Source organism: Sapajus apella, unplaced genomic scaffold (assembly GCF_009761245.1).
Source record: "Sapajus apella isolate SASKATOON/1434 unplaced genomic scaffold, GSC_monkey_1.0 scaffold78, whole genome shotgun sequence".
Lineage (NCBI taxonomy): Eukaryota > Metazoa > Chordata > Mammalia > Primates > Cebidae > Sapajus > Sapajus apella.
In genome coordinates this window covers 4,233,053-4,249,964 of record NW_022437018.1, presented here as the reverse complement: position 1 = coordinate 4,249,964, position 16,912 = coordinate 4,233,053, and the positions used below count along the sequence as shown (strand labels likewise).

Below are 16,912 nucleotides of genomic sequence, written 5' to 3'. Positions count from 1 at the left end.
AAGCCTTTTTGCAAAGTGTTTTTTTCACTCACCATTGGGCTTTTGATACTTTTTTACAATTATATACAAATACTTAAAATAATTCATTTTAACTACTTTTTTTTTTTTTTTTTTAGACAGAGCCTCACTCTATCACCCAGGCTGGAGTCCAGTGGTACAATCTCGGCTCACTGCAACCTCTGCCTCCCAGGTTCCAGCAATTCTCCTGCTCAACCTCCTGAGTAGCTGGGACTACAGGTGCGTGCCACCACACCTAGCTAATTTTTTGTATTTTTAGTAGAGACTGGGTTTCACCATGTTTGTCAGGCTGATCTCAAACCCCTGACTTCAAGTGATTCACCTACCTTGGCCTCCCAAAGTGCTGGGATTTCAGGTGTTAGCCACCGCACCCGACCCATTTTAACTACTTTATATTATTCATTTATTTACTTATCTATTCTTTACTGCCAACTTTTATGTTGTTTTTTGTCTGTGTATTTCCCTGGGTATTATAAGAACCAACACTGCAATGAACATCCCCATACTTTGGCCTTCTAACGTAAGTGTGAGGGTTCTCAGTATATATCTAAAAGTGTTCTTGCTAAGTTTATAGTGAGCAGTAAGTGCATTTGCAACTACACTGGATCTTGCCAAGTTGCTTTCCAAATATTTTGCTAGATTTCTTCCTAGGTACCTTTTCTTTTCATTGCTATGGAAATTTTTTTAAGTGTCATTTCAGTTGTCACTGGTAGATACAAATGTTATGGACTTTCAATTTTTGAAACTCTTACATACAGCAAATTTGCTGATTTATCTATAAATTCTGTGATTTTCCAGATGAATAGTCTTATTGTTTATGAAAAAGATCAATTTTGTTCCTTCCATTCCAAACCTTATACATTTTATTTCCCATCATAGTCATATAATATGGCAAAATATCTATAGTACTATGTTAAATAAAAACAAAAATGTGATAGTAAATACCTTTGTGTTTTAAAAGCACGTTAAATGCTTTTAAATGTTTTGACTGCCTTAAAAGCATGCTTAAAAAAAAAAAAAAAAAAGCCAAACAAATCTTTGCTGATAGAAATCAGAATCGTGATTGCCTTCTGGGTCAGAGTGGGCCAATTGACCAGAAAGTGTCATGAGAAAATGTTCTGCCAAAATAGAATTGTACGATATTTTATTCTTGGTCATGATTACATTTGTCAAAATTCACTGAACTGTACACTTAAGAGCTGTACATTTTACTTCCCATTTTCTTCTTAATTTCTAGGGCCTATTTGTACATTAGCCATATGACCCTTTTGGGATATAAGTTGCAGAAATTTATTCCCAAAGTAAAATTTGTATCTTAAATTCACTTATTTTTTGCATATAGAAATTTTATTTTTATGCAGACACATTTTCAATCTTTTATAGTTTCTGAATTTTGGATCACAGGATGGCTTTTCCCATGCCAAGTTTATAAAACAATTATCTCACTTTCTCCTTAAGTCTTTTTTTATAATTTTATTTTGTATATTTAAATCTTTAATTCATTTGTAATTCATCTGTGTATTGTTTGAGGTTTGAATTCAACTTTTTTTTTTTTTTTTTTTGAGACAGAATCTCACTCTGTCACCAGGCTGGAGTGCAGTGGCACAATCATGGCTCACTGCAACCTCTGCCTCCCAGGTTCAAGCGATTCCCCTGCCTCAGCCTCCGGAGTAGCTGGGCCTACAGGCACGTGCCACCATGCCCAGCTAATTTTTTGTATTTTAGTAGAGATGGGGTTTCACCATGTTGGCCAGGACGGTCTTGATCTCCTGACCTTGTGATCTGCCCAACTTGGCCTCCCAAAGGCATGAGCCACTGTGCCCAGCCCAATTTTTTTTTCTGCATGACTTCACAAAGTATTTCACGAATAAAATTTCTAATATTTTACCATCTTTATATTTTCAGGATAAACTTCTATGTTATAATGTAATATTTCAATAACTTTCAAATGTATATGAGTGTACACACATACATATATACACATGCATTGTATGTGTGTACATAGATGAAAATAGGTATAAGCATAAACCCTTTTATAATTTGCTGAAATTTTTCTTAGGATTTCTGCCTCTGGTTTATAAGTGTGATGGGTCTATATTTTCTCTCTCTTTCACTATCCTTATTAAATTTTGGTAGTAAGGTCAAAATAAACTCATAAAAAGAATTGTGTCACTTTTCCTCTTTTTCAATTCTCAGAAACAGTTCTTAAAGCCATCTGGGCCTGGTGTTTTTTGTCGGGAAATATTTAACTAGTGAACAAGTTCTTAGTTATGACTTTTATATTTCTTCTTGAGAAAATTTTGTTAATTTCTATTTTTCTGTGAAATAGTTTTTCATCTGACATTCCAATTTTTCAACTTAACACCATCGTCTAATAATTTTAAAAGTCACTATTGTATTTTTCTTTCCTAGTACTGTTTATTGATGTCTTCCCTTTTTTTGCCCTCATTAATTTATTTAAAAACCTTAGGGTGCTCTGACTCAGTTTTTGTGCTGGTTTCTTGAGTTTCAGGATTGGAGTGGGAGCTAATGAAGAAGAGAAAATGCATACAGCAAGAACAAACTTCAGGAAAGAGTCTTCTAATACCCTGGGCAGGTACTGCCTATTTTGATTGGTCATCAAAAGCTCAGTTATTCCTTGTTTTTATCAACTGTAAAGTAGGAATATATTATAGTATATTATAGTATCTGCATGATACAATGGTATGAGGATCAAATAAATTAATACAAAACAAACATTTAAAATATTGTTTGTCACATATAGAGCTGTCATTGATATCATTAGTTGTTGTTATCATTATGTGTAAAGAGGAAATAGAGTAACAAACCCAGGTTTGAACTAGGACCAAGACACTAAAAATATGTTGGTTGCGTGTCCTTCCACATTTGGTCCCTAGGTCCCCTCTCCACCTACCTGGCCATCATTGTTCCTCACACTGAATGCCCTCCCAGTCTCCATGGATAAATGTTGTATTACCATGAAGTGAAGAATGGCTGGAACATGGCCACATCTAATATTTCACAGACTTTCTGGAAGTTACAGTCAAGCCTCACACAATCATATTTAACATAAAAGGCAGGGCCAGGTTAAAAGATAACATAAGTGTAACCTTATCTTAATGCTTTCTAAATGATTAGTTTATTGAGCATTTAACTGGCTAAATATTTTTATATGATGTACAAATTTATATGCTGTATATTGAATGAAAAATATTAAAGCCAATAGATAAAGTTTTGCTAGAAAGAGGAATCATGTTATTTGCTTTAGTGTTTAGGTTAAAGTTTATGTGCAGATATTGGCTTATCTGTCATTGGGTCTATTCATATAGGCATGTTGACCAATTGGCCTTTCCAGAACTGTGCTGTCCAATAGCGTCACCACTAGCCATATGTGGCTACTGAAATTTAAATGAAAAAAAAATTAAGTAGAATTAAAGAGTCATTTTTTTCATGACACTGAGCACATTGCAAGGGTTCAGTAGCCACATTGGCTATTAGCTACAATATTAGCCAACTCTAAATTATAGAGCATTTCCACCATCCCAGGAAATTCTAATGAATACCTCTGTTCTAGAGGGAGTTTCAATGATAATTAAAATAGTAGTAGTTCCACCACCAAAGTACTAGTAGTTCTTGAACAAGTGCCTCAGGGAACAGATCACCTTGTTCTTCCTAAAGCTGGCTGAATGCCTGTGGTTATGGCTAGCATGATAAAAATAATTTGTTCTTCTGAGCAGGTTAAACAAGTGCTTTGCAATGTTATTTATCCTGAGAATTATCCTGGAGATTCCAAAATTCAGGTATTATGAATTAGTGAAGCCCAAATTAATGTGATTTATTATATTCCCTAGGTCAATCTTGGAGGCTGAACTTTTTTTCTTTTGATTTTTTTTTTGAGATGGGGTTTCACTCTTGTTGCTAAGGCTGGAATGCAATGGTACAATCTCGTTTCACTGCAACCTCCACCACCCTGGTTCAAGTGATTCTCCTGCCTCAGCCTCCCGAGTAGCTGGGATTACATTGTTCCTGGCCAGAGGAAACCTCTGACCCCACTTCCACCTTCTGCCACTTACATACTTGTTGATATATGCATCACCTATTTCCTGGTCACTATCAGCCCTAAAACATGTGTCAACTTTGGCCACATTCCTAGAATAGACATTGGGCTTGTCATTGCTTCTGCTCTGAGTGACCTCTTTAGCAAAAGCACCCCTTCTCCAATAGTATTTGCCAGCCAGCACCTGGCAAGAATGGATAACTTAACATGTTTCCTGTTGTATATGAATCAATTATCAGATCTACAAATGCTGAATGTGTCAAAGGTGGAAGAACATCCTTCTGATGTACTCACAGCAAGTCACGAGATGCTGAAATACACATGACTCAGAATGAGGGCCAGGGGACCATGAGGCTGTGTTTGTCAGTGCAGAATTAGCTAAGGAATGACAGCCAGTTAAGAAGAGGGTGCGGCTCCTAACATGTTGCTGCAACTCCTGCCGACCCTGATATGCATGGCCAGGTCCTTTGGAGCCAATAATGATGAGAAAAAGGATCCCATGGCTTTTACCAAAATATGTTTCTTTTCTCCTCTGAGTTGTGGTGACATGCTTGCTAGTAGCTTACTCTTTCCTATCAAAGCTGTCCTGATTATAAGCCAAGGCACTCACCAAAGTCCTGTCCCCGCACCTCTCCTCCCTCTTCAGGGCTCATTAAGAAGGGGGCGCATAGGGTGTTACTTTGTAAATGCCTCATTTCAACTCCTGAAAGGCTGAGCAAAGCCAAGGGAAGCTGGAGGTAGAGGATCTAGGGAAAAAAAGATTAGAAATCTCTGTCCATCACTGCAAGGTCTACAATTAAAAGATGCAGACCTTAGAATATGCAGTTTTCCCAGATTTCCAACCCTTCCTGAATATCTTCCCATTAATTGTCCTGTTTAATTTATCACCGTGTTTGCTCATTCCTCCAAGTACCTCTGAAATATGTCCACTCTCCCCTTCCATTACCTCCATTGAAATGACCACCACCTCATTGATGTTAGATTGCTCTCAAGCTGCCCTCACGCAGCAGCCAGAGGGTGACAGTGAAAGACAAATCTTTCTTGCTTAGGATAAAGACCCCATTGATCTTGTCTATTGGGACCTACCTGGCTGGCCCCTGCTACGCTCTCTAATCTCACTCCTCCAACATTGCAATCAAGCCCCACAAGCTTTTCTCAGTTTTTCTAATAAGCCAAACTCATTCCTGCTTCAGGGCTTTGCACATGTGATACCCTGTGCTTCACCTACTCCCTCCCATACTCGGCCAGTCACGTTAGTCACCACTTACTTCCTTTTGGTATGTCATTTTACTCATCAAACTCCTCTCTCCTGGAACTCAGTCATGACTGAAGTTTTAGATTTGTAGAAATGACTATTTGATTAACTCTCTTTCCCATAAGATTTAAAAGCTCCCAGAGACATCATTTTACTTTCATTTACCATTGTATTCCCAGCTCCTAATACTATGCTTGGCAATTGGGGCATGAGTAAATCTTTGTTGACCGAATAAAAAAACCGTAACTTTTGTGATTATCCTACCAGCAGAGGAGGATGGTATACAAAGGAAGTACACAGATGAGAGCCCTGGCTGCAAATCCTGACTCTGTCATCTGTTGGGTGATCTTGGACCAGTTGATTTACCTCTCTACGCTTTAGTTTTCTCGTAAGTAAAAATGGGTATAACCATATTTACATGAAGTTGTGTAGATAACATTGCCAACTGGGCACCCACTAGGTCCTTAGTGAACTACAGACATTGCTATCATTATTGGTTATCGTGCAATTTAGACACACGGGGTGGAAAGTCTTCTGGGGAGGCCACAGGCTCCTCAGGAAGAGTGACAGATTACACCCAAAAGGAAACAGATAGTAACATTTTTTATTAAATATTACAGTGGATCAAAAAGTACAAAATATCTCTTGCCTGCTATGTGATTGGGAAACTATTGGCACGTAATACAGTATCAAAAGCAGTAATAAGTACAATTTGGAAAACATACAAAATTGAGTGTTTATAGTTGGCTCAGCATTCTTCTGGTAGTGTTTAAACTAATGCAAAGGTTACTCAATAACCTCTCCATTGGGAAACTATATAATATCACTGGGCCATGTTGCTATATACAAATAATCACCTTACAGAGCATAGAGGTTACATAGCTGGAATCACCAAAAGTATACAATATTTACAACACAGGAAAGTTTAAAAAAGTATAAACAGCCAAGAGATTATGCTGCTATTCTTCAGACATATTTCAACCATGAGGAGACAGGCAGAATATCAAATACACTAACAGCCAACACTGGACTTTTAAGTGCTCAAGATAATCATTGCAATGGTGTGGGTCTCACCAGGGCAAACTCATTCCCATTTCTCTTTAAAATTGGGACAAGAGTAAAACTAGACCAGATGGGACTTGGCTGACCACCACCAAATGTGACTTTGTGGGACGATAAGTGAAGAGAAATAAACGGTTCTCTTTGAAGGCACACTACATAAAATATTTTTGTGGGACCACCTCGAAATTTCCATCAGACACACCAACACAGTGAAATACAGTACTTGAGAATTCATGCACCAGGTCAGAAAGTTGTAAAGTTAACATCGAGTTTTAACAAACCCTTCTGTATATGCCCTGATAAACAAGTGAACTTAAGAGCTTCTAGCTAGTAAATAAATAAGTCAGTCCTGTGGCAAATATTACAAGTTCGAATCACTTACTAGAATACTACTTAATTCTGAAACTCGGTTGGGCTGTTTTTTTTTCATGTGGAGTTGCCAAACATTAAACCAGAAGTTGCATGGAAAGGTTTTTTAAAAATATTATTTAGAATCTCCAAATCTCCAATAAATCACAGACTTACTGCATTTTCAATTGCAACATTTCTTGGAAGCCACACTCAGTAAATAGATTTATGACTCCACTGCCAATTCGATTCCACAGTTTCCTTTACAGAACTACCAATAACAATGGTTTGATTGCACAAAGAAAGGCTTGTGCAATTCCATTCAATAATAAGGCCCCTTGAACTCAAACAATGCAAACAAAGCCTTATTTAAGACATTTTAAAACGTTGTTCTCAGCCAATGAAGAATTCAATGGTCCTTTTGAACGATTTCCAAGATCTCTGTTCAGAGTTTTAAAACAAATAACACACTGCTTCTGTTGGGAATACATACCCCCATTTCTCTTTATTTGTCCTGATGTTTTGCCGAGGGTATGAGCTTCCTCAGACAGAAACAGTGAGTCTCCTCTCGGAAGAGATGAGAAAAACAAAAGCTGGACTATGTTAACATTGTTTGAAAATGGTGTGATCGAATTCCAACATGATGAAACCAGACTGAAATCATTGCAGTGGAAAAAATAAATGCCCCATATTCCAAATAGGTGAGCTCCACTGGGGACAGATGGCTCCCCCTTTCTTTTGAGACACGAAGTCATAGAAGCCACATGTGATCTAGCCCATGTCTGCTGCAGAGCCACCGAGGTTTCCTTTTTCTTCCATATTCTCCGATTCTGTGACCATTCAATCTAGTGCAATTTTCTTATTATATGTGTCCTGGCTAGCATCTTGCCAGCTGGAATTGAGATTTTTTCCCCCTTCTAGCTTGTGCAATAGCAGGATAATCTGCAGTCACACATTTATAATCTAAAATCTACTAGTCTATCTATGGTTCTATTAAATATATATATATATATATTATTCCACAGGAAGGTAAATAATTAATTGAAGCAAATGGAACTCTTAACACTGGATCTCTACATTCTTTTGTTTCCACCTTTGGATATTAAGTATGTTACACTGAATATTTGGCTTCATATCATGGAGACATCTCAATACAAATGCACGGCATGCATGGCTTTGTTTAAGAGCCGCAGTTTCATTGTTATCAGTTTTGACTATTTTGCAGTCGAGTTACCTATTTAGAAGTTGAAAATTGTCATCAATTTTCCCAGAATTAAATATCTCAGAGGTAAAAGACTTAATTAACTATGGTTCTAAAGTCTACTGGTAGTGTTGCGGGAGGGGCACAGTGGGTTGGGGAGTTCATCCAAGCGGTCTTCAGCAGGGATGGGACTTGGGGAGAAAATCCACTCTCTGTATCCATTGACTTTTAATTAATACAGTTTGAAAATGCGTCCACCTTAATGTTACATCTCGGTAGCGAATGCAATAAAGTGGTAAGAATGACAATGGACATTCTCCACATCTTTTCACTGCCTGAGCAGCTTGACCATTTACTTCCAAACAAGAAAAGAAACCAGAAAGCGGACTGTATTGCCAGGTGGTTAAAAATATGACCAAAACCACCTTACGCGTGTGTGTGTGTGTGTACACAAAACTCATGCCCCGTAAGCCCAAAGAGGATGACTTTCCTTTTGAAAAGGCTAATCCAGTATGTCAACTATCCCCAAAGTTGTGGCCTCGGAGATTCTCCTTGGGAATGACAAGAAACCAACTCGATGAAAACAACGTGACTGCTTACTACTCAAAAGACTGAGGCTAGAGAAGCTATCAGGACCGCAGCTCCTCCTCTTCTGGCCATTTGAGCTCCATCCTCTTCCCAACCCCCTTTCCCAGACCATTTAAAGGAATCGGTGCCAACGCCAATGTAAATCATTTTGGCTCCTGTTCTAATTTCTGAAATTCCTAAAATATCTGTGCAGCCCACAAATATGTCCTCTAGACTCTGTTGTTATTCGGCAGCTTGCTGCCAGTGAGGTTTTTGTTTTTATGATTCCTCTGGTATGTAGGACAGTTTCACAGCCTAGATAAGGTAAGTACAATGCTCAATATTTTCACAGAACCCAATATTTCAAAGCAAAGCATTTGGCTGGGTAAGCAGTGTATAAGCTCTTTCAACTATGCCATTTATGAGGAACAAAATCCTTAAGTTGAGGATCTACAGAGGAACGTTCTTTGCACTATTGTGTGCTTGACTGTTTCTTTTTCATTTGTTCCACTAGAATCAGTTGCTTCAATTTGTAAACAATAACTTTACCACCCAAAGCTGCTCAAAAATAAGATGTGGAAAAATTACAAACACACAACAACTAGGACAGTCAGCCAGCCTCGAAAACAAAACAAAAACAAAAACAAAAAGACCTGCGAACAAAAGCGATACCGTTTAATTAAAAAAAAAAAAAAAAAAAAAAAGGGATGAGAAAGGAGAAAATGGAACTACCTGTATATAAATTAGGTGAGCAAACAGTGATACGGGTAGTTTTATGAAGCAAATATATACAGTCAATTTAACAGTGTTTACTTCTCTGGATTGTTTAATAGTGTCAAAATGAAAGATCTATTGAAGTTTCACTATACATTGCATTGATTGAAACTTGGAGAGTTTTATGAAAAAGAGGGGCATCCCTTGGCATCTGTTTGCCAGTCTTCCTTGCCCCTTCCTTTGAAATGCCTGCCCCTTTTTTGCCCAGATTGTTTTCTGACCATCCAAACTCAGATGGGGTCCTCTAAGAAGTTTTTCCTAGATATTCACAAATCCCTTTACAAGGCCCACATGCGAAATGAATGATCTGGAGGTGCCTGGGCATCTGTGTTGGAAAGGAGTCATTACTGACCAGCCAAGGCTGGAGTTGTCCCACAAAAATCAGGCATGTTCACCTCCCCTCTGGGCCCCTACAGCTGGGACTGATCATAGCCCCAGATTAGAAGAAATACTGACTTCTAACTCTATAAGCCAGCCCGCCTGGGTAAGGAGTGAAGCTCTGTTAGCCATGCCGCTTTGGACTGCTGGGCGAAACTGAGCCTACAGTTTTGTACTGGGGTGCACGGATGACAGCTGGGAAGATGGAAAGGCAGCTTGAGGATTTATAGCAGCTAAAGGGTAAATGCTGTTATGCAAAAGGTCCCCATACGAACTTCCTACAGGTGTAGCCGCAGCCAAGTGTCTGTACAGCTGCTGAGAATTTGTCGGCGATGTAAAAATTCCTCTTTGCATCACAAGCGAGTGGAAAGCCAGGGGCTGCATGAGCGGAGAAAGCACAGTCTGGTTTTTCAAGTACTGCAGAGAATGAGAATACCCAGCTGGGAGCCTGGAGTTGAGGCCCGAGTTACACAGGCTCCCGGAATACAGACCTGGGAAGATAGGGGAAGAGAGGGGAAGCTTGTGGCCTTCTGATCCGCTCCCGGAATGCCCACTGTGTGCTGCCTTGCTGCCTTCACTCTCCTGCTCAGCGGCCTTCTCCTTCCCAGAGACCTCCTTGGATGGGTCTAAGGGAGACACTGCCCGGGCCTTTTTCCCTGCAATCACAAGGTCCAAATCCTCCAGGCTGCGCTTGATCGGTCGCGCCGCCCCAATGTTCTGTGGACTCATTTTCCGGTGCAGGATTGGGTGGACCATGCCTTCCATCTTCCTGAAATTCTCCAGTCTCACATGGTGAGTTTTTCCTGATCTTGAAAGTGATTCGGGGTATTTTTTAGGGCCCGACATGGTCATGGGTGATACCCGACAGGCTTTGGGGTGACAGTCTCGACTCTGGCTACCTAAGACCTGGAACTGGGAAACGCCTTTGCTCTCCTGGGGCCCTGTGGCTGAGTGAGCCAGGCCCAGGACCTTGCCGGTAGGTTTGTGTGGGTTCTTGGGAAGGCTCAGATCTGTAGGCTGATCATCTGTAGCAGATTCTGCTACCGCTGACTTTTTGTCTTGCAGGTGCAGGGATGTAAGATAATTTACATGGAGCTTTTCTTGGTGTCTGTGGGAAGGAAAAGAACTGTTTTCCGATTCCCTGTACATGTCCCTGGACGGGTATTTGGATGTCTGTTCATTATGAAGATGGTGCTCAGTATGTCTGTAGAGGCTATGGAGATGAGGGGATGAGTAGAAGTCTGCCAGGAAGCTAGGCATGTGGGAATGGGGGAGGGCCCTTTTCTCTAAGAGTTTATCCTTGCCCTCCTGAATTTCTTGCTTCAGGACATAGGAGTCAGCAAGGGGGTTAAGGTGGTGCTTGGAGAAGCTGCAGCGGTGGGGATCTGATCGACTCAGTTTCTCGTGCTTAAAGATGTCATTGATGGTCTTTCTTTCCTCTGAGGGCTTGCTTTTGAAACTCTGGACATGCTGAATCACCGATGGCCGGCTGACCGCCATATGGTCAGCGCTTTGGCCATGGTGGGCCTGGGACAAACTGGAACACAAGTCATCCCTAGCCATCAGTTTCTTTTTGCTGATCAATGGGGGTGGGGAGCCATAGGGGTAGCTGTTGGAGAGGCTGGCCCCACTTACTTGGGACAAAAGCTTTTTCTTGGCCAGCGGGGACATGATGCCTGGGTTGCCCCTGGAGTAGAGCAGGGGTGTGTAATTCAGTCCATGGTTCTCATTCATAGGCCCCGTCAGGTCTTTGTCTTTGAACATGTCAAACGACTGGACCACAAGGACCTTTGGGGTCTGCTTGAGCGCATTGTGGATGTCCTCACTGCCCAACTGGTCCACCTTCACAGTGCAGTTGGCGATGTAATCCGCCATGGCGGGCAGTTTGTCATCCTCCATCTCGTTCTGGTTTGCCAGCGGTGGCTGTGTGGTGGGGAAGCTGGGGAAGGATGCTTCTTGGAGCTCATTTTCAGAGCTCTCTGTAAAACAGCAGGGTTTAGATTCTTGTTTTGAGTCCACCAGGGCACTGGGAGAGGTGAGTGGCTGTTTGCTGGCCCCAGGGACCAAGGTTGGATCTTTTTCTGGGGCCAGAGGAGCACTTGGGAGTGGAGGTGTGGGCCCCTTCTCTCTGGCCTCCTCTGCCACCTTCTCACTGTTGGAACCTTGGTCTGTTTCATTGTCCTTCTCTGGGTCTACTCTGGATGCCAAGGGCTTCGCTGAAAATTCCTGATACCCTTCTATTTTTTTCTTCATGTCTGCTGCTGGCAGAGGCTCAGGGATGCTTTTCTGGCTTAAAGTCTCTTGTTCTTTTTCTTGCTCTGATGAAACCTGGTAACATATTTGAAAAGACAGTCAGAAGAAAACCAAATACACTGACATGTTTTGCTATGAAATAAAATATTCCACATAGCAGTTTTACTTGAAAACAGGCTTGTCAATCAGCTCATGAAGTTTCTGTAAAGCTTTATTACTCTCCAATCATGGCTCTAAACAAAGAAATCTAAATTACAGAAACATTAGGGGAAATATGCATATTCGCTTCAGTCCCTTATGAGACACCTATCAAAATAGCAAAGTGTTATGTACTGATGGTATACAATCATATCACTCCCTGATTCTAATATATAGTTTAATTCTAAGGTTGTCTTCTTGTCAAATCAGTCAATTATCCAAATGGGTTTTAAATTACATGTTGTGTTTTATGATACTCCTGAGAAAGATTTTTTTTTTCAAGCATTTCTCTTTCAAAAATCCAACCAACCTATGTCAACAACAAACAACGAACCTACTGCAGCTCCTTGCTTTTCTTTAACAGGGCAAATCCCTTCCCAGTGTATTCAGTATGATGCACTGAAGATTAGTAATGCATAAGTGTTAATAATTTCTACTCAGGGCCAGATGACAGACATGCAGATGATGCTAAAATATTGACAAAGTATGAAGATTTCTTGGCAGCCTGTCTACCTGAGGGACACAGAAGACTAAGTCTTTCTAGGTTGCAGCAAACTATGTTTCTATTAAAGCCAAAAATGAAGTTGTCAAAATTCAGACAATCAGTGCTACCACAAATAGAGCTTTGCTGTTCAATGAAATAAATTATAGTCAATGAGATAGATAGATGCTCCTTATTTGACCCTACTGACAGAAGTTGTGGGTACCAATTTGACGCATTTACTGCATTGTGTAGCCATGTCAACTTTAGCCTTAAAAGGTCATTTTAACTTTCCATCTGTGACCCAGCTGACTGACGAGCCCTTTCAAAACTGCTGTCATTCTGCCCTGACATGTCTTAGCACAGCAGTCACACAACAGTTGTGTTGAGCTGGTCTTTTTCCCATCCTCCTTCCATCTCATCCCTTGAACTTTGTTCTTCTCTGTTAAGAAAAGAAGTGCTTGTAATCCCAGCACTTAAGGAGGCTGAGGCAGCAGATCACCTGAGGTCAGGGGTTCAAGACCAACCTGGTCAACATGGTGAAACCCTGTCTCTACTAAAAATACAAAAATTAGCTGGGCATGGTGGCGGGTGCCCGTAATCCCAACCTGGTCAACATGGTGAAACCCTGCCTCTGCTAAAAACATAAAAATTATGTGGGCATGGTGGCAGGTATGGGTAATACCAGCTTCTTGGGAGGCTGAGGCAGGAGAATCGCTTGAACTCAGAAGGTGGAGGTTGCAGTAAGCCGAGATTGCGCCACTGCACTCTAGCCTGGGCAGCAAGAGTAAAACTCTGTCAGAAAAAAAAAAAAAAAAAAAAGGAAAGAAAGAAGTATCTGCCACATTAGCATCTTTGGGTAAGATTGAGGCTGCTGTTTTAAGAATACATGGGAATGAAAATTTTAAGAAATCACACCCATTTCATATTTTTCCTCAAATCCCCTTAAAAAATCCTTGAATTTTAGGGATGTGTTATACCTAAGAGTCTTTGCTTATCATCATTTCTTTTTCTGTTTTCGTACGAATAGCTGCCTTTTCCAGTACAAATATCATTACTTGTTCTACCTTAATAATCATCATTGGTCTCTTGAGCTTATACATGACATAAAAATACAGAAATATGAGTATGGCAAGGGAAAATGACAAATTGCATCCAATTGTTAGTCTCTTATGGGACTATAGGTTGACACAGGACCATGAGGGATACTCAGTCCCACTGAGGTTTGTATGATGTAGACCTGCAGTTATGTTGGAGTCCCATGCTTCGGGTTGTAAAACAGGTTTAGGAAGTTTTTGAAAGCTAGGCAGAAAAAAGAAAAGGACTCTTTTTTCTAGGAGAGCATTTTATGAACTGCTTAGTATGCTAAATTTTACCTTCCCACCATGCAACTTGCAGTCCCATCACCTGAATATAGTGGATTTAACTAGAGGGAGTTTATTAACCTTTCTATCTCCATTGAGTTCACTGCTTCATATTGAAAACACCAAAAAGTAAAAAAAATGACAACAATAAAATCCAAACCAACAACCCCAAATAGAGTCAATGAGAAAAAATATACCTGGCTAATAAATGGTTCTGTGTTGGAGGCGGGAAGAGATTCGTATTATAAGGTCAGCCTTGGAGAGGGTGGGAGACTCCATGAGGTTTAGATAACCTCATCAGGACAACCTTTGAAACTTGAGACACTTACTTACAGCTCCCTGAAGGGAACAGTTAGAGCCTACAGAAAGCAGACAGCCTAACAGTTTTAAAGGTTTCTATGAACTTCAGGGAGTAAGGCTCCACTCTTGGGAACGGTCATCTCCCAAGCTGACAGGCTTCATGCATAGGCTAAGGATTCCTCCTGCCATTCACAAACCAGCCGTTTCAAACTTAATCCCCAAAGTGGAGACATTCAAGGGTCAGCTGTCCCCTTGGTCCTGTTTGTCCCCTGGTGCTTTGTGTACATATGGCAGCTAATAGAACGCATTCATCTGAAACCCTATAATATATCACTAGGCCAAAAGTATAAAGAAAAGATGGAATGTAAGCATGCCCTTGGAATTTCCTTGCTTTTGGCCATTTATGTTGCAAGCTTGCAGATGTTTAGAAATCTGCATCATCTGGCCAGGGACGGTGGCTCATGCCTGTAATCCCAGCATGCTGGAAGGCTGAGGCAGGTGGATCATTTGAGGTCAGGAATTCAAGACAAGCCTGACCAACATGGTGAAACCCTGTCTCTACTAAAAATACAAAAAAAATTAGGCGTGGTGGCGCATGCCTGTAGTTCTAGCTACTTGGGAGGCTGGGGCAGGAGAATCACTTGAATTTGGGAGATAGAGGTTACAGTGAACCGAGATAGCATCGCTGCATCCAGCCTGGGTAACAGAGACTCCATCTCAAAAGAAAGAGGAAAGAAATCTGCATCATCTTCGTCCTTCCCCTTTTTGGTTACTAGAGCTTAAAATAATTACGAAACTTAATAAAAACAAAAAACCCCACAAATTTCTTGGTATCAATACTATCTTGTTATGTAACAATCAGTTGGGTAAGTTGATGTCTACATGGGAGGTTGGTGTGGGTTGTACATGTGGAATTTAAACCAGTGTTTAATTACAGAGGCTCTTATGTGTTCATTATAAACCTGATTTTTTAGGGGGTATTTAATATCAGCACCAAAATTCCCTCTGGGGTTGAATCCTAGAACATGCTGTCTCCAAATGTGGCTGCTAAGTTGTTTTTTTTTTGTTTTTTTTGTTTTGTTTTTTAATGGGCAGCAAGGTTTTTTATTATTCATGTTGAAACAGAGCCCAGATCAGCCTACATGACTGGCTGTATGCTGGTGGCAATGGCTTCTACCAAAGGGCTGTTGGAGGCTGTGGGTAGCTGGGGCTTGTTTTAAAAGATTCAGAAACTACCTGTTCATATGAAAAATAATAATGGTTTCAGAGGAACCATTTCAAAATTCCCCTATAAATAATATGCACTTAAGATTTTTCTAAATTGATCTCAACCCAAGGCTGTTGTACAGAGATCAATTATGGAAGACAAACACATCTCTCAAGTTTTCAGGAGAGTCTTGCAGATACAGCACAGCGATTCCAACATCCCTCTTTCCTAGACCCCCCAAAGCATTTTTTTTTTTGAGCTAAGGTCTCACTCTGTCACCCAGGCAGGAGTGCAGTGGTGTAATCACAGCTCACTGCAACCTTTACCTTCCAGGGCTCAGGTTATCCTCCCACCTCAGCCTCCCGAGTAGCTGGGGCCACAGGTGTGCACCACCACGCCTGACTAATATTTTGTATTTTTTTTGTAGAGATTGGGTTTCGCCATGTTGCCCAGGCTCATCTTGAATTCCTGGGCTCAAGCAATCCACCTGCCCTGGCCTCCCGAAGTGCTGGGATTACAGGCATGAGCCACCACGTCCGGCCCCAAAGTATGTTTTAAAGTCACAGCAGCTCCTCAGATAGACTGGCTGTGAAATGGCAAGAAGCCATGTTTTCACAGTAAAATTCTTTGATGTTAGTGTAGCTCTGGCTCCTTCTCTCTTGAAGCCTGAGCATTTGCTATCAGTTTTCTACAGGATGTTTGCATCCTTCTAGAGTCGATTCCTGGCTTATCCCATTCGATACCAGGCACCGCATTTCAACTCATGAGCAAACTGAAAGGTTTTCAGGAATTAGGGAACTATGTGGGGAGCTATGAAGCTTAGATGTCTTGGTCTCTTCATCAAGACATCTAACTGTGCAGGTACACAGCTCAGGGCTCCAGAAGGACCTCGAGGCAGGACTTGTCCTCCAGAGGTATTTATGTGGAGCACAGCAACTCACCTCTACTGCGTCCTGGGGCTTTGGGGCATTTTCTTTTTCTTTCTTGCTTTTAAGTATTTCATGTTTGATGCGTTTGGTTCCAGATACTTTTGTTTTATTCTCATTTTCCTGTGAACTGTTCTCCTGTTTCCGAGGTTTGATTGGAGGCAGGGGCTTATCTTCTTCTCCTTTAATAAACCTTTCGTATGGTAGGATTAATCTAAAAGGATAACAGAAGAGATGATCAGACAGTTCAGTGATTCCAGTAGCATCAATGCTTCGGGGGTTTACTTTCTTTTATCAATATAAGCAACTTACTAAATGACTTCATCTCCAATGACACTGCTGTACTTCTATAAACCTACTCCACACTTTACTGCCCTGTTTCCTTGGTCAAAATCAGTACCTGGTAACTTAATACTTCTCGGCAAGACCTCTTTTTAGTTTTGTGAGTCTATATACCAAGATACCAATGGAAACATCCCACATGAACAATATCTTCATCACTCCCCATGGAACCTGGCTAAGT

General features: G+C 40.8%; 1 protein-coding gene across 5 annotated transcripts in view; it reads right to left on the bottom strand.

The window, feature by feature from the left end:
• Positions 1–5,915: 5,915 nt before the first annotated feature.
• The window catches only part of ARID5B (AT-rich interaction domain 5B), a 198,003-nt gene continuing 187,006 nt past the window's right edge, over positions 5,916–16,912 (bottom strand). For all 5 annotated transcript variants that reach the window (XM_032252577.1, XM_032252576.1, XM_032252579.1 and 2 more), the window contains 2 exons: positions 16,405–16,603; positions 5,916–11,988 (listed from right to left, as the gene is read on the bottom strand). In XM_032252577.1, coding sequence (XP_032108468.1) covers positions 9,823–11,988; positions 16,405–16,603 — 2,365 coding nt within the window. In that variant the 3' untranslated portion in view covers positions 5,916–9,822. The remainder of the gene's footprint in view (positions 11,989–16,404; positions 16,604–16,912) is intronic.